The sequence below is a fragment of the Danio rerio genome, chromosome 10 (genome assembly GCF_052040795.2).
Source record: "Danio rerio strain M-AB ecotype USA chromosome 10, GRCz13ab, whole genome shotgun sequence".
In the NCBI taxonomy this organism is placed as follows: domain Eukaryota; kingdom Metazoa; phylum Chordata; class Actinopteri; order Cypriniformes; family Danionidae; genus Danio; species Danio rerio.
The window spans coordinates 1,383,607-1,401,733 of NC_141030.1; the positions used below are offsets into that span (position 1 = coordinate 1,383,607).

General features: G+C 38.8%; 2 protein-coding genes and 1 long non-coding RNA gene across 11 annotated transcripts in view; 1 reads left to right on the forward strand and 2 right to left on the reverse strand.

The window, feature by feature from the left end:
* Positions 1-5,496, reverse strand: part of bmpr1bb (bone morphogenetic protein receptor type 1Bb) — a 102,868-nt gene extending 97,372 nt beyond the window's left edge. For 2 of the 6 annotated variants that reach the window (XR_015500185.1, XM_087268726.1), the window contains exons 1-2: positions 5,328-5,461; positions 3,536-3,597 (exon numbers count right to left, since the gene is read on the reverse strand). The gene's annotated coding sequence lies outside the window, so the exon portion shown is untranslated. 6 annotated transcript variants of the gene reach the window in all.
* A 7,230-nt stretch (positions 5,497-12,726) lies between these two features.
* Positions 12,727-18,127, reverse strand: part of pdlim5b (PDZ and LIM domain 5b) — a 90,285-nt gene continuing 84,884 nt past the window's right edge. For 2 of the 3 annotated variants that reach the window (XM_087269004.1, XM_087269003.1), the window contains 3 exons: positions 16,608-16,728; positions 15,815-15,930; positions 12,727-13,028 (listed from right to left, as the gene is read on the reverse strand). In XM_087269004.1, coding sequence (XP_087125130.1) covers positions 12,939-13,028; positions 15,815-15,930; positions 16,608-16,728 — 327 coding nt within the window. In that variant the 3' untranslated portion in view covers positions 12,727-12,938. 3 annotated transcript variants of the gene reach the window in all.
* Positions 13,024-18,053, forward strand: LOC147841941 (uncharacterized). Of its 2 annotated transcripts, none has more exons than XR_015500716.1 (3): positions 13,024-13,548; positions 13,660-15,545; positions 15,629-17,775. It is a non-coding gene; the product is annotated as an uncharacterized LOC147841941 (long non-coding RNA). The 2 variants fall into 2 exon arrangements; XR_015500717.1 differs by having other exon boundaries at positions 13,125-13,548; positions 13,660-15,593; positions 15,651-18,053.

Below are 18,127 nucleotides of genomic sequence, written 5' to 3' on the forward strand. Positions count from 1 at the left end.
GCCCTTCCAGCTGCAACCCAATACACATGGCCAACTGCTATAGTCAAACCTTTGGTCACTTGTGCCGATGCCAAACATCAGTTTCAACAGTGCCAGCAGCAAAAATCTTGAGCTGTGAACAATGTGAAACATGTATTATTCTCTGATGAGTCCACCTTCACCGTCTTTCCCACATCTGGGAGAGTTACGGTGTGGAGAAGCCCCAAAGAAGTGAACCACCTAGACCAGTGGTCTCCAAACTTGTTCCTGGAGGGCCGGTGTCCAGCAGATTTTAGCTCCAACCCTAATCAAACAGACCTGAACAAGCTAATCAAGGTCTAACTAGGAATACTTGAAACATCCAGGCAGGTGTGTTGAGGCAAGATGGAGCTAAACCCCGCAGGGACACCAACCCTCCAGGAGCAGGATTGGTGACCCCTGACCTAGACTGTTGCATGCTAGAGACAACCACTGTTGGTCAGTTGGTCAGTGTTGGTCCGAGTTGGTCAAAGTTGGTGAGGGCTACACTGTGCTGGTCAAAGTTGTTTAATCCTGGTAAGAGTTGGTCAGTGCTGCTCAGAGTTGGTCTGAGTTGGTCAGTGCTGGTCAAAGTTGGTCAGTAATCTCTCAAGGGTGTCCTGAGCTGTCTGTGAACACAGAGTGCCATTGACACGTTTCCAGTGAAATATAACCAGCACTGGCCCGCTGGGTTTAATTCAGACAAGCCCAGGGCCGCCAGATCCAGACCACACAGACACACGGCCGACAAAACGAGCACTTTCCCACACGCAGGCTTTTAGAAATCCCACCCAAAACACACAAATCGGCCCTGTAATGGCTTTCTCTCATTACGCTGCAGTATAAATGACTCCTGTAGCCGCTGACACTCAATAACAGCCCCCGTCCACACGCGCCCTCAGAAGTGCTTATCAGACACTCGATACTCGAGCACTGCGCTCATCACAACACAGAAGAAGAAGAGCCCTGAGACACAGCATCAGGTCAGATCTGACCTGCAGGACACACCTCATCTAACACACACACACACACTCACTCAAAGCATCCATCCATTACCACACACACACTCTCAAACCTCATCTGTCACACAGACACACTCAAACCTCATCTGACACACACATTCGCAGCATCTGTCCATCACCAAACACAGACTCGCATAAACACACACACACACACATTTTCTGTCAATCACCACACACACAGTATTGTTGAAATAACGTTGACATTTAGTAGCATACAATGAAGTACAAATGTAAACTAGCTCTTGACAAAATGTAAAGCTCGTAAATGCAAAAATAAACAGCAAAAAAATTATACAAACAAAACCACTCTCTCTGTGTGTGTGTGTGTGTGTGTGTGTGTGTGTGTGTGTGGTGATAGACTGTTAGATGAGACATGACAGAAGCCACTCAGAAGCACAGGATAGTGCACTGCACTCCCAACAACAGGTTTATTAATGAAATCACTGAATATTAAACATCACTAACATTATTAATACATTTTGATTGTAGCAGGTAGCATGTCCGCAAGCTAGCGACGATGTGCTCTGCTGTTTTTCGATTTAGTACAATCCATTGAAATGAATGGGTTTCATTTCGATTTTGTATGCAAAGCTATAAACCACCCTTGCAAGCAATTGAAATGAATGGGTTTCATAGCGCAGCTCTTTCGGCATCCTGTGAGAAAGCCACTTCAAACTGTGCACTGATAACCGCTGGAGGGAAAGTGCTTTTTCATCTTGTGTTTACTCGTATTTTTCTCTTTAAGCTGAAAACCAATTAATGCCATTTTTGGTGGCCAAAATAATCAGTACATCCCTATACGTTTATTTACGAAATTCTTACTCCCAGGACTGTTTATATTGAATATGATATTTAGCTGCACTTCGTTAGTGTTTCGCAACATCTAATTTTGAGGTTGTTAGCCCAACACTCAACCCCCAACAAATTGTATATTATTAAATATAAAAAAAGTAAACATGTCAGACTGAATGAATTATCTACTTCTGCTGTTTTCATTTTTTTACAAAAACAGATTTAAAACGGCAGCTTTAGATATCTTTTCTGCAAAAAACGTAAATTAAAAAAAATCGTGCACATACCTTAGGAAGAGTTTTGCAGAAAATTTTGACGGCTTTAAAACCTTGACCTTTCTAAACCGCGGTATACCTTAAAAACGGTTATCGAATAACATATAATCGATCAAATATTTCCAGGTAATTTTTTTATTACGTTCCCTACTGCGTGTGGAACCACTTGACCTCTGTTTACACTTTTGCGCTGAGCACAGCATATGGTTCTGGTGTTCGCTTACCCCTCGCTGTGACTGATGCTGACGCTGACCCCCTTCAAAAAAATTTAACTACAAATTGCGACGATGCATAGCGCTAGCTCTGTGATTGGTCAGTTTGGTAGCAATGACGAGTGTAGGCGGCGTGGAGAGGGCAGAAAATTAATTAATTAATTGTTCAATAATCACAATCGAGTGAAAATATTTTTAATTTAATCAAATGCCCTATGTCCTGTGCTGTCGGTAAACACAGAGTGCCATTGACACGTTTCCAGTGAAATATAACCAGCACTGGCCCACTGGGTTTAATTCAGACAAGTGCAAGACCACCAGATTCAGACCAAATGCATGCAACACACAAATGCTTGCATATACTGTACTGTTATTGTTTTAATGACAATGTTTCGACATATAGTGCAGTCCTACTGCAGAGCTCTATCCAACACAGACTGATCAAAAGCAGACTCGCACTAATAAACATGAAAATAATGAAGTGAAATTCAGCAATGCAGACATTATTCAGAATAATTCAATTCAGTTCAATCACTGTAACCTAGTACTTTATTCCCAATGTTACCCAATTTATTAACAAAGTCCCAAGTCTGAACCCAGAACTGTAATGAGTTTCATCTGAGGTTCCAAATCACACAGCGCTCATTAACACTCAGATGATGCATGTGAAGCACCACAGCATAAACGAACATGTGAAGTGTGTCATTTAATCAATGCTAAACACTTTCCTCGCATCCCAAATTACATTGTAAACACTGCAAGGCTTTCAAAACACTGATCCGCTACTGAATCAACCAATGATGTACGATTAGGGGCGAAGCTTTCTGTCTGACCCACCAATGGCAGACAAGGAAAACCTGTCTGAAAACATTCATTTACACAGTTGTTCCCAATGCAAGCTCCTTAAAATTTCAAGCTACACTCTACATAAAGTATAACACAGTATATTGAGTGAAAACCTGACATACACCTCACGCATTATCAAAAATACAACATTAAATAAAATATGATGTGAGTTTTGGGGCGTGGCTATCAGTGTAATTGACCAATATGAGGGGAAATATTCGCAATTATCTTTTAATAAGAGGTCAAATCTCAAGTAAAACAACACTTTCATTACAAACAAATCTGTGCTTACAAGTGCGGTTAATTCACTTCATAAACCCTGACCCAGACATTTAAATGCTACTGAAATTGATGAACCAGCCAATATAATATATGAGAATTCATGTCTTACCTCAATCTGCAGACGAATGAAGAAGCTCCTCAGGAATTTATGATGTTCAGATCTGTCAACATCTACAAACACAGTCACACAGAATGTTTCGTAAGGCCTTGATGAAGCTCAATAAATCACATCCCTATAAAGTGTTGTGCAATTTAACGTAGAAATTAATAACCGGTAAAACACCTTCAGGACATATCATGACTGAGGTAAAGTTGGTTTTACATTCCCACATTTGTTTATTCTTTGACAGTGACAACTTGGTCTCTATATTGGCTACCTCTATATTGTTTGATGCATTCGTGCTTGATAATTTGATCAAGCATGGCTATGACCAGAAAGGAGGAATAATCAGTCAGGGAGGTAACTAAGACATCATGATATTAATTCTCAGCCATGAGTTGGGTCTAAGACAACAGATAATTTTATAAAACAGATATATTATTTTGTATTCTATAGAACTGTCTTAATTAATAATCATGCAAAAGTCTTAGAATATTACTCTAGTTGTGTCTTTACATTGTTTTTTAGTTACCTTTAGGATTGATTTACATTATTTTTTTAATAATAGTTGTACTGTAATAATAATAATAATAAACAAATTCTTATATTTATTGAAAATAAATAAATATATTTTTAATAATTAATTTCAAATGTATATATTTAAATAATATATTTAAATATTTTAAATGTATATGAAATCAACCACATAGTGTCTTTATTTCTTGAGAGATGGGTAAGTTTGATTGAGGTGAAGTTGGTTTTATATTCGCACATTCGTTCATTTAACTGTCTCTATTATTGTTTACCATGCTAATTTGAATATTCATATCAGAATTAGCATGCAAGTATGACTTTAAAACAACATCAACACTATGTAACTGACTGTAAACATGGTTGCATTTTGATAGTCATTGGCTGCTAATATGATTTCCCAATTTAGAACTAGCAAATAACACTTTTCTGAAATTATATTATTAAGCAGAATGTCTGAATATCTGAATATAAAATCAACTTTACCTCTATGGATTTTTGAGGTGGTTTCGCCTGGGGTGGCATTTAAACTAGAACCGCTACTGGTAATTTGAATATACAGTAACGTTAAATTGTCTATGATGAATCCAAAACAACATTAGCACTATACAACTGAGCACTGAGGTAAAGTTGGTTTTAAATTTGCACATTCGTTCAGTGACAGCTCCATACATTGTTTACATTGAGGTAAAGTTGGTTTTATATTTAGATATTCAGACATTCTGCTTAATATAATTTCAGAAAAGGATTCTTTGCTAGTTCTAAATTGGGAAATTATATTAGCAGCCAATGACTATCAAAAAACAACCATGTTTACAGTCAATTAGATAGTGTTGAAGTTGTTTTGAAGTCATACTTACATGCTAATTCTGATTGAATATTCAGATTAGCGTGGTAAACAACAAACAAATGAACGAATGTGCGAATATAAAACCAACTTAACCTCAATGGCTGCTAATACAATGTCCCTATTTAGCAAATAACACTCTTCTGAAATGACATTATTAAGTAGAAAGTCTGAACGTGCGGATATAAACCCAACTTTACCTCAGTGGATGTTTCTCCGTCCGCCAGAACAGATTAACGTTAGTCTTATTTTAATTTAGCTCCAGTCGGTCTGCAGTGCTGACAGCTGACTGAGGAGAAAACGCCGAAACTTCCCAAACACGAGCACCAGAATTCGGACAAACACAGGACAGATTGACGGCGAGTTTACCGATGAACACTGCGGATTGGAGCTCCGTGAAGGAATAAATAAATAAACCCTCACCTTCATTCTCTGCGGTCCGTCAGAAAGCCTCTTCAGATGCGCGCACACATAAACACACGCACACACAGCCTACACACTCGCACACTTTCAGGTCTCGATGCTGTTTGTTCTGTCAGCCCAAACGCACTCCTTCTGCCCAACTCAAGGAGGAAAACTGCTTTTCTTCCCTCCAGTGTGTGTGTGTGTGTGTGCGCGTAAGTGTGTGAGGCGCACAGGCTCCAACCGCTGACGCCTGAGAGAAATACACCTCAACACGAGCTCCTCATCTTCACCTCACACACAATAAGCTGATTTTCTTAATGAACAATAAGCTGAATAAATACGATTTCCGTGTATGTGGGGTTTGTTTGTTCAACACTCCGCGGGCACAAACAAAAATGATGTCTAAACTTTGACGTCCACGTGACATACATTGATGCCTAGTGGCGCCCCCAGAACATTTTCTTAGGGGTGGCCAAGCAAGGCCACACCAAATCTCGGGGTGGCACACAAACAATTATGAATTGTGTATGTATTGTGAATAATGATTAATATTATATTTTTGTTTCTGGTAAATGACGTTCCATTAATTTCCCTGCTTAAAAAACAGCTTAAACCAGCCTAAGCAGCTCGGCTGTGTATGAACAGAACATTTTGAATATTTGGAAACTGACAGCCATTCACTTCCACTCACCGGCCACTTTATTAGGTACACGTTAGTACCGGGTTGTTCCCCCTTTCGCCTTCAGATCTGCTTTAATCCCTCATGGCAGAGATTCAACAAGCTACTGGAAATATTCGTCAGAGATTTTGCTCCATATCGACATGATAGCATCATGCAGTTGCTGCACATTTGTCGGCTGCACATCCATAATGTGAATCTCCCGTTCCACCCCTTCCCAAAGGTGCTCTATTGGATTGAGATCTTGGGACTGTGGAGGCCATTTGAGAACTGTGAACTCATCGTCATGTTCAAGAAACCAGTCTGAGATGATTGAGCTTTATGACATGCTGCGTTATCCTGCTGGAAGTAGCCATCAGAAGATGGAGACACTGTGCTCATAAAGGGATGGACATGGTCAGCAGCAATACTCAGGTAGGCACAGGCGCTGATGCTCAATTGGTACTAATGGACCCAAAGTGTGGCAAGAAAATCTCCCTTACTTTACACCACCACCAGCAGCAGCATCTTAATGTAGAAAAGTTCACTTCACTCATGCATATAGAACACAAACGTTGTAGCTTTTTACTATTATTTATTTCTTTATTATTATTTTTAAATATTTGTTTGACTGTCTTTTGAATATGTTTAACTGATGTAAGTCGAGGTGACTAGGAAAGTCAATTTGATTCAACTAAAATATCCGTTTGTGCATCTTTTCTCAATGTAGAAAAGCTTATTTCACACAAAAGCGGTAGCTTATTATTATTTTTTAATATTTGTTGATGTAAGTTAGTCCAAAGTCAGTCCTGGAGGGCCGGTGTCCTGCAGACTTTAGCTCCAACACACCTGCCTAGAAGTTACAAGTAGTCAGGGCCGGAGTGGGACTCCTTTTCAGGCCTGGAGTTTCAAGCCTCAGACCGGCCCACCTCAGTTCACGACTGACTATATTAAAATAAGGTCATTTCCAATTCAGTTTCTAATTACAATATCACGTCTTTTTTGAGAAAACAGCTGCTTTAGAACTTTAAATGTTCAACAACCCTTACAGTATTATATGTCTTAACAATAAAAATAAATAAGAAAAAAAACATCCTCGGACGAGGATCAAACCCCTGTCGGCTACGTCGTAATCTAACATTCTAACCACTGAACCACAATAGGGTATATGCCGAGCTAGTGCTGTTCCCATCCTGATACACTTCCGGTGACCTGTTATTGTGAACTTTTTTCCATTTTATACGGTTCCTTATACAGCATCGATGTTGTAATGTCATTAAAATACATTCAGTTTAATAAACTTTAGCATTTATTTGGTTGCTCAAGCATAAAACGAGACAAAAAGCCGTTTACTCGCACGCGCCCGTCAGAATCGGCAGGCTAGCACAGAAGCTCCATTGAATATACTGGGGTAAAATAAATGCTCATATTATAAAGACATGGCGGGGGAAATGTAATGTAATGCAGTGCTTCTTGTACAATCTGAGACCCACTTTAAATCGGATATCACTCAGCTAGTGGAGATCGGTGATTTTTAAAGAAAACAGACCTTAAACGCACCAGATTTTACATTGCCATTCAATTCGCCGGAAGCGCTTAACCCAGGTTACTGGCAAAATAAAAGTCCTATTAGCATGCTTCGGCATATACCCCATTATGTATTGAAAGATGACTCATCTGAGTTATATCATCAATAACCTGCAGGCTGGTTATGTATAAATAAGCTGCGGTAAGATAATGAATAAGAAGACTGTGGTCAAATAAATAAATTAATTTAAAAAGTGTGACTGCTGAGAGCAACAGATTCTAGAGTTGGGACACCGGCCCTCGCGGCCAAAAAACGGACCGGCCCACCGGGAATTCTCCCGGTCCTCCCGATTAGCCAATCCGGGCCTGCAAGTTGTATTCAAGAGCTTGATTAGCTTGTTCAGGTGTGTTTGATTAGTGTTGGAGCTAAACTCTCCTAGACACTGGCCCTATAGGACCGAGTGTGGACACCACTAATGTAAGTTGAGGTGACTAGAAAAGTTCATTAGATTGAACAAAAAAATGAAGACAGCAAAACTTTTTTTGTTTTGTTTTTTTACAGTGTGGAAAAATGAGTAGTCATCTTTTATTAACATAGAAAAGTAAATTTCACTCATGCATCGCTTGTAGAACACAAAAGCTTATTATTATTACTTGTGTTAGTGAATGACTTCTGCAGATAAACTTTTGTTTCCCCCATAGCCTCACATCATAAACCTGCACTGCAATCTCCCATCAAACTCAGCTTTTACCGGAAGCAGGCGAGTGTGTGGCGATATCCATTTCCCCGCGTCTGAAAATACTGTGATATGATATGAAGCAGGAGCACGTGTGGTCGTGGTGGTCTGCTGGTTTGGGACCCAGAGGCCAAAAGATGGTCTCCAGTGTCCCGCAAACGACACCACGACACTCATCATTATGGCTTTTACATTAGTGATGTCCATGCGGAAAGAAAAGCATAATCACAGCTCGACATTCGATAACAACAGTGTTTTATTACTCGTCCCGTCTCAGAGAGGCATTACAGGACACTGCAGGGGAATAAAGATGCACAATATCAACCAGGATGAGCTTAAAAACGAAAGATTAGCAAAACAAACTACACCAAATGGTGGACTCCACGCCACGGATTTGTGTTGGGACCACATGAAGGAATTGCTATCTATTATGCCCCCTTTTGACAAAATATAAATCAATTTTCTGATGACCCTAGAGTGTTTGTGCGAAGTTTAAGCTTAAAATACCACACAGATAATGTTTATACTCTCTGAAACTGACCCTTTTAGGCTTTGATCCTAGTTGTGGCGTTTTGGTGACTGTCGCTTTAAATGCAAATGAGATTGTGCTTCTTATAAAAGAGGGCGGAGCTACAGATGCCTGCGTGTCAGCATAGTGGCATATTGAAAACTGGACTAACTTCCTATGCTAGTGGGCGGAGCTTTCTCACTCTGATGACACGTACAAAGGGAGAATGTCAATCAAAGTGTTTTATTAATCATGTCTGATTATAAACAACCTAATTAATGACTGTTTACCATTAGAATCTGGATATATTCACACACTGCTGACACACAACTGAGGTAAATCCAGAATGCAAATTATACATTTATACCCCCCCCCCTCCCTAAACCCCCCTGTAATCCACACTCTGGTTTAAACCCCTTATAAAAGTGTTTTTTTTTTTTTTTTTTTTTACATACTAGGTCCCCTTTATGTTAACTCCTTAATTTTTACAAATTTAAGTTGATTGAACATTAAATGATTAAGTTGTCCCTCCAAAAAAGCTTAAGAATTGTGTTGATTTAGCTCATTTTAAAGAAGTAGTTTAAACACACTGCAAAATGTAATTATTGAGTGTATATACTGTGTGTGTGTGTGTTTGTATATATATATATATATATATATATATATATATATATATATATATATATATATATATATATACATACATATATATATATATATATATATATATATATACATACATATATATATATATATATATATATATATATACATACATATATATATATATATATATATATATATATATATATATATATATATATGGTTGAAGTCAAATTTATTAGTAAATATTTTATTGTTTTTTAAGTTATATTCCTATATATATATATATAATTTTTTTCCTGCTGGAGAAAGTCTCATTTATTTTTATTTGTCTGAAATCAAAACAGATTTATTTATTTTTTAGTTCAGTAAAAGTTTTAGTTCAAAAATATTTTTAAAATATTATTTGTTTTGTTTTGTATAAAGAAAAATATCCACGTTTTACCTGCTGTATCTAATCCAACAGTCTGCCCATTTATCCAAACTCACAAAGTTAACATAATTAACCTAGTTAAGTCTTTAAATGACACTGTTTAATACTAGTATCTTGGAAATAACTAGTAAAATACTATGTGCTGTCATCATGGCGGATACAAAAGAAATTAGTCACTAGAAAGAAGTTTTTAGAACTATTGTGTATAATGTGTTGAAAAAAAAACTTCCATTAAGCAAAACAGGTGAAACATTTTTAAAAGAATTAAAATCTCACAGGAGGACTAATAATTTTGCCTATTTTTTTGCTCATTGTGGGATGTTTGTGTATCGTCGGGGGGTCCAACTTCGCTACATGTAAAAGTGTATGTGACAAATAAAGGCTTCATCATTATCATTATCCTTCTGGAGAAAATCTTATTTGTTTTTATTCGACTAGAATAAAGTTTTTAAATTGTTTTAACCCATTTTAAGCTCAATATTATTAGCCCCCTTAAGCAATATATGTTTTGGATTGTCTCCAGAACAAACCACTGTTATACAATGACTTGCCTAATTACCCTAACTTTACCTTAATAACCTTAGTGAAGCCTTTAAATGTCACTTTAAGATGAATACTAGTGTCTTGAAGAATATTTAGTCCAGAGGTGCCCAAACTAGGGCCAGCGGGCTAAAATTGACCCATGGTAAACTTTGATTTGGCCCACCATCCTATCTGAGAAGAGAGGGACAATGATGGGGATGGGTTAGAGGCTTTCACTTCTAACTTTATGTAACTTTGTTTGTTTGTTTGTTTGTTTTATTGATAAGAAGCAAAAGCTAAAACAAAATGTTTTAAATGAATCAATCAGATTTTTGTAAATGTGCATACCGTGACTGGATGGATAATGTAGACATCAGAGAGCAAATGAAGGAAAATTCACATTCTGCTTCACTGGTGTACTCAATGCATTAAATGGGTTTGTTTACGTTTTAATTGTAATATAATGTAATTTTTAAAATTATAAAATAATTAATATTTAACTGGAGGGCTAATAATTCAGACTTTTTTATATTAAATGTTTTTGCACAATCATTTGAGCACAAATAGGGTTTTCAGACATAGATCCGCAGAGATTAAAAAAACAACACGAAATATTAAATATGGCCATTCTGAAAGCACTGACGCTGTCGGTGCTGTAAAATATGTGCAAAGCCCCTGAAAACCCCCAAAATCCGCCATCCAGCCTCAATAAATATACCTGCACAAACAGAGCTGTGTGTGAGGCTGGAGAAACTGGAGGAAACACATCACCGCACACTCAATGGCTCTTTAAATACTATCTGCTCAAATCACAACAACTTGTGTAATGCTGAAAATAATGAAGTGTTCTCAGTAAAACACTGCATCTCTCAAAACACACCCAGAACCACTCTGAATAGAGCTGTGGCTAAACAAATTGTTTGAGAAATCGATTCGGAGATCCATCGCTACTACCGTGCATCAATTCTGAGCTTAGTTTTACCCAGCAGATGGTGCTGTGTGCTTTATAAACAGCTGTACTCTTATTGCATCCACTTCATTACGAACACCGCTTTAACCTGAAATAGTCATTAATACTGACAGGAAAGGTTTAAGTGATTTACAAGTATGCCTAGTGCACCATCTACACAAAAAAAAAATGCCGTCTGCTGTTCAAAACTAGCCTAGAGCGCCATCTGCTGCTTAAAACTAGAGCGCTGTCTGCTGTTCAAAACTAGCTTAGAGCGCAATCTCTGTCAAACACTAGCCTAGAGCGCCATCTGCTGTTCATAACTAGCCAAGAGCGCCATCTGCTGTTCAAAACTAGCCAAGAGCACCATCTGCTGTCAAACACTAGCCTAGAGCACCATTTGCTGCTTAAAACTAGAGCGCCATCTGCTGTTAAACACTAGCCTAGAATGCTGTCAGCTGTTAAAAACTAGCCTAGAGCACCGTCTGCTGTAAAACACTAGCCTAGAGCACCATCTGCTGTTAAAAACTAGCCTAGAGTGCCATCTGCTGTTAAACACTAGCCTAGAGCGCTATCTGCTGTTAAACCCTAGCCTAGAGCGCCAACTGCTGTAAAACACTAGCCTAGAGCACCATCTGCTGTTAAAAACTTGCCTAGAGCGCCATCTGCTGTTAAACACTAGCCTAGAGCGCTATCTGCTGTTAAATCCTATCCTAGAGCGCCGTCTGTTGTTAAACATTAGCCTAGAGTGCTGTCTGCTGTAAAAAAAACACTAACCTAGTGCGCCGACTGCTGTTAAAAGTTAGCCTAGAGCGCCGTCTGCTGTTAAAAGTTAGCCTAGAGCGCAATCTGCTGTTAAACGCTAACCTAAAGTGCAGTCGGCAGTTCAAAATTAGCCTAGAGCACCGCCTGCTGCTGAAGGCTAGCCAAGAGCGCCGTCTGCTGTTAAAAGCTAGCCTAGAGCGCAATCTGCTGTTAAATGCTAGTCTAGAGCATCGTCTGCTGTTCAACACTAGCCTAGAGCACTGTCTGCTCTAAAAACACAAACCTAGAGCGCTGACTGCAGGTAAAAACTAGCCTAGAGTGCCGTCTGCTGTTAAAAGCTAGCATAGAGCACCATATGGTGTTCAAAACTAGAGCGCCATCTGCTGTTAAACACTAGCCTAGAGCGCCGTCTGCTGGTAAACACTAGCCTAGAGCGCCATCTGCTGTTAAACACTAGTCTAGAGCACCATCTGCTTTTAAACACTAGTCTAGAGCACCATCTGCTGTTAAACACTAGTCTAGAGCACCATCTGCTTTTAAACACTAGTCTAGAGCACCATCTGCTGTTAAACACTAGTCTAGAGCACCATCTGCTGTTAAACACTAGTCTAGAGCACCATCTGCTGTTTAAAACTAAGCTTAGAATCAATGCAAAATCAATTTCAAGCTATTTTTGGCCACAGCTCCAACACTGAACATGATTTAATAAAGTGAATGAAACATTTGAATAATTTTTATTATTTTAGAACATTTGCATCATCACGATGATCTCTAAAAGCACTTTATCTGAATGTGTACCCTATAAGCGGTCTCTGTCACATGATGATCAGCGTTCTGAGGGAAATCAAGCTAAACACATTTCTGTACTAAAACACATGTGAAGAGAGTGAAAGAAGGCCACGGCGGTGCTGAAGGTGAGGATCATCATCAGAACTGGACGGTGTGAGCGTGTTTCTTGCACAGTGGCTTGTCTTTCTTGGAGAAGAAAGTTTGACCCTCCAGACTCGTGCTGCAAACCTACAAAACCACAGAGACAACAACATTATTTTCTAGTGCCTTTTTGTTTCAAAATGTTGAGGTTTTGCTACAAATTTGCATATTTAATCTTTTTTTGGTTGGAAATGCTGATGCTTCATTTCAGTAAAGACTTTTTTCCCATAGATTGCAAAATTACCCATTACGTTCTGGTGCATGCATATGAAGGATGCTGGGAACTTCTGGTTGGTAGGTTACTGGGGAGGAGGCGAGGCTTTTAATCAGTATGTTTATGTACTTCTGACTGAAAATAACTATTAAGTAGGGGGGCGGGGCTTTATTTTAGTATGTTGATGTACTTCCAACTGAAACTGATTATTAAGTAGGGGGGCGGGCTTTGTTTCATGATTATGTATTTCCAAGTAAAACTGAATATTAAGTAGGGGCGGGGTTTTACTCCAGTATGATAAAGTATGTCCAACTAAAAATGAACATTGAAGTAGGGGGCGGGGCTTTATTCCAGTATGATAATTTCCAACTGAACCTGAATATTGCATAGGGGGTGTGGTTTTATTCCATGATAATGTATATCTAACTGAAACTGAATATTGAGTAGGGGGTGTGGTTTTATTCCATGATAATGTATTTCTAACTGAAACTGAATATTGAGTAGGGGGTGTGGTTTTATTCCATGATAATGTATTTCCAACTGAAACTGAATATTGAGTAGGGGGTGTGGTTTTATTCCATGATAATGTATTTCCAACTGAAACTGAATATTGAGTAGGGGGTGTGGTTTTATTCCATGATAATGTATTTCCAACTGAAACTGAATATTGATTAGGGGCGGGGCTTTATTCCAGTTTGATAATGTACTTCCAAGAATGCCGATTATGAAGGTAGCCTAAATGACCTTGAATGTAAATATGACCCAGCTATTTTATGTTTTTAGTTTTCTAAATAATATTTGTTATTAATACACCTAATATATCCAGGTGTTTACTTTAAATGTTGATTTTCGCAGGTGAAAAAAATTGCTTAGGTTTTTATTTATATAATGTTGCTACATAATTAATAGGTATATTGTATTTGTCTGTAGCCAATTTTTTTTTTCTAAACCTAGCATATACTGTAACATACGACAACCGTGACCCTAAAACCGTGATACAGACTGAAACGTGATTAGTTTGAACGATTGCACCCCTAATAATGTGATGTAAGATCTACTGTGTTTTAAGTTTTAACATTACGGGGCTAGTCTTGACTGGCCATTGTGCTAGTTTTGCTGCAAAAAAGAAAAAAACCTGGAAACCCTACAAGACATGAATTTATTCAATGACATCATGATTTTAAATAAATTGTCATTCACAGAACTCCATATTTTAAACTTTAAACATGACAATTCGAGCAAGGTCTGGAGCTCTGTGATCTCATAGCTGGCTCAGAAAGAAAACTCCAGCAGAGGCGTTTGAGAAACAGTGTTACTGATACAGAGACACCCACACTTTGTGCTTTGTAACTCTTTCAAGGTCAAACAGCAACAACACACACATTAAACCAAGCTGAAAGTGTGCAAAGCCACAAAAATGGACATTCTGCCATCATTCTACATTCTTATTAGTTGTTTTAAACATGTTAAAGTTTATTCTGTTAAAGACAAAAGCAGATATTTAAAACATTGTTGGAATCCTGTAACCATTGATGTCCATAGTATGTGTTTATCCTGTTATATAGGTGAATGGTTACAGGTTTTAAGCTTTCTTCAAAATATCTTCTATTGTATCCAACATAAGAAAGAATCCATAAAGCTTTGGAACCACTTGAGGGAGAGTAAATAGTGAGCTTTTTCATGTTCTGTCCCTTTAAGACGTTTTAAATGTTAAAAGAGAACATTTTTTTTCAGAAAAGAAACAAGGAGCTGATCAAATGTAAAACTGAAATACAAAATAATTTGGATGAATGTGTTTTGTGTCTGAACACACTTTAGATGTTTGAAGGTGTGATGTGTGTTTGAGGGTGCAATGGTGTGTTTGAGTGTGTGATGGCATTTGAGTGTGTGATTGTGTTTTTGAGGGTGTAATGACATGCTTGAGTGTGTGATGTTGTTTTTGAGGGTGTGATGTGTGATTGAGGGTGTGATGGTAAGACTGAGGGTGTGATGGTGTGATTGAGGGTGTAATTGTGTGTTTGAGTGTGTTATGGTGTGTTTGAGGGTGTAATGTGTGATTGATGGTGTGATTGTGTGATTGAGGGTGTGGTGGTAAAACTGAGGGTGTGATAGTCTGATTGAGGGTGTGATGGTAAGATTGAGGGTGCAATGGTCTGATTGAGGATGTGATGGTAAGATTGTGGGTATAATGGTCTGATTGAGGATGTGATGGTAAGATTGAGGGTATAATGGTCTGATTGAGGGTGTGATGGTAAGATTGAGGGTGCGATGGTCTGATTGATGGTGTGATGGTAAGATTGAGGATGTGATGGTAAGATTGAGGGTGTGATGTGTGTTTGAGGGCGTGAGGGTATGTTTGAGGGTGTGATGGTTTGATTGAGGGTTTGATTGTGTGGTTGATGGTGTGGTTGATGGTGTGATTGAGGGTGTGATTAAGGGTGTGATTAAGGGTGTGATTAAGGGTGTGATTAAGGGTGTGATTAAGGGTGTGATAGTGCGTTTGAGGGTGTGATGGTGTGTTTGAGAGTGTGATGGTGTGTTTGAGGGTGTGATTGAGGGTGTTATGGTGTGTTTGAATGTGTTTGTATGTTGGTGCAGTGTGCTCAGATAAAGTACTTTATTTGTGTGTGTATGTGTGTTTGTGTGCGCACTGTCATACCGCGCAGACAAAGCAGGTGTCATGCCAGGTAAAGCCCAGAGCCTCCAGAAACTTGTCTCCCGCTTCAATGGGAAAGTCACATCCATGACAGCCGGTGCCGAAGAGGGAGTAATAATCTATAATAAAGCCCAAAAAACACAGCAAAATCAACAACACTGAGCTCACACTTCAAGCACAACACAGATATCATCAGTAAACCTCACTCATTTATCATTTTACTGCAGTAAAACAACACGAGTAGCTGATTTCAGGCACAAAACTAATGTACCAACTGATGTACCTATCATAGAATTGTACCTACTGATATAACTATTATTATTAGTAATGTACATCTGACTTTTCAGCTTTTTTATTTTTAATAAATTAGCAACAATTTGAAAAACTCTTTTTCACATTGTCATTATGGGGGATTGTGTGTAGAATGTTGAGGAAAGAAATGAGTTTAATAAATTTTGGAATAAGGCTAGAACATGAAGAAATGTGGAAAAAGTGAATCAATGCTTTCCAGATGCACTATAAACAAACTGTACATTTTGACTTCATGCAGTTAAACAGTTAAACAGCTGATCTAAATATAATTTGATTCACAATGACCAATGCTACATTTCTACATTAGTAACTTTTCACACACATTTAGGCACTAACGACACTTTTAGAGGGGATCACTGAATCAGTGACTCAAGAATCAGTGAGTCAAATGATTCATTTAGTGTGAAATCATAATGAACAGTATTTTTTATGAATTGTGTAGAAGCTAAATCATTATATTTGAGTATTGTGTGTGTTTCTGGACCTTTCTCGCAGTACGGCTGTCCGTCCTCCAGGTGGAAGGTGTTGTTGCCGATGGGTTGTTTGCAGGATGCACACAGGAAGCAGTTCACATGCCAGGTTTGCTTCAGGGCATTGATGACTTCCTGTTAGCAGATAAAGCTGAAGATTAGCATCAACTCTTCTTGTGGACCAACAACTGGCATCTTTACTCACTGCTGCTCAGGCTAGAAACACTAAACGTGGACACACATTTGTTTTTATTGTTGTGTGGTTTTATCCTTGTGTCTCCTGAAAAGTATAATTATGTCTTAAAGTCTAAAATATTTTATTGTGTGTGAATATCACACTATTAAATATATATCTTCATATATTATGACTATATAAATGTCATTATCACCTTGTTTGAGGGTGTGATGGTGTATTTGAGGATGTGATGGTGTGATTGAGAGTATGATGATTTAATTGAGGTTGTAATTGTGTGATTGAGGGTGTGATTGAGGGTGCGAGGGTGTGATTGAGGGTGTGAGGGTGTGATTGAGGGTGCAAGAGTGTGTTTGACGGTGTGATTGTGTGTTTGAGGGTGTGATGGCATGATTGAGGGTGTGATTGAGGATGTGAGGGTGTGTTTGAGGGTGCAATGGTGTGTTTGAGGGTGTGATGGTGTGATTGAGGGTGTTAGGGTGTGTTTGAGGGTATTATGGCATGATTGAGGGTGTGATTGAGGGTGTGATGGTGTGATTGAGGGTGTGATGGTGTGTTTGAGGATGTGATGGTGTAATTGAGGGTGTGTTGGTGTGTTTGAGGGTGTGATGGTGTATTTGAGGGTGTGTTGGTGTGTTTGAGGGTGTGATGGTGTGATTGAGGGTGTGTTGGTGTGTTTGTGTGATGGTGTGTTTGAGTGTGTGTGATGGTCTGCGAATGTGTATTTGAGTGTGTGTGTTTGTATGTGTTTGTGTGATGGTGTGTTTGAGTGTGTGTTTGTTTGTGTGTGTGTGTGTCGGTACGTTTGTTGATGTGTTTGAGTGTGTGATGGTGTGTTGTTTGAGTGTTTCAGTTGGTGTGTTTGTAAGTGTACATTTGTAAGTGTGTGTGTTTGTGTTTACCTGATGTTTATTCAGGAAGTGTGAATAACCTAATTATGAACACAGACCTGCTCTTCACACTCCAACATGAAGCTCTTGAGCTGTTCCAGCAACCTCGTGTGTGTGTGTGTGTGTGTGTGTGTGTGTGTGTGTGTGTGTATGCGTGAGGAAAACTGTCCTGATGCATTAAAGCATGAGCTGCAGCACTTCAGGAGGATCAGCCATGGAGAAACTGATAAAAGTCAATCCTCCAGCTCAGAGGGAGAGAGAGAGAGAGAGAGAGAGCAAGTGTGTGTGTGTGACTGCTCATTATTGGAGCTCAGCGAGTGTTTCTGAAGACGCCAGAAGTGTCACACATCTGAGCTTTAGCAGACCTTATGATCCCGATTACAACTCGTTCCCACAGTCAGGAGAGAGGCATGCTGGGAATGATGGAGGACTGATCAACAGAGACTCTCAC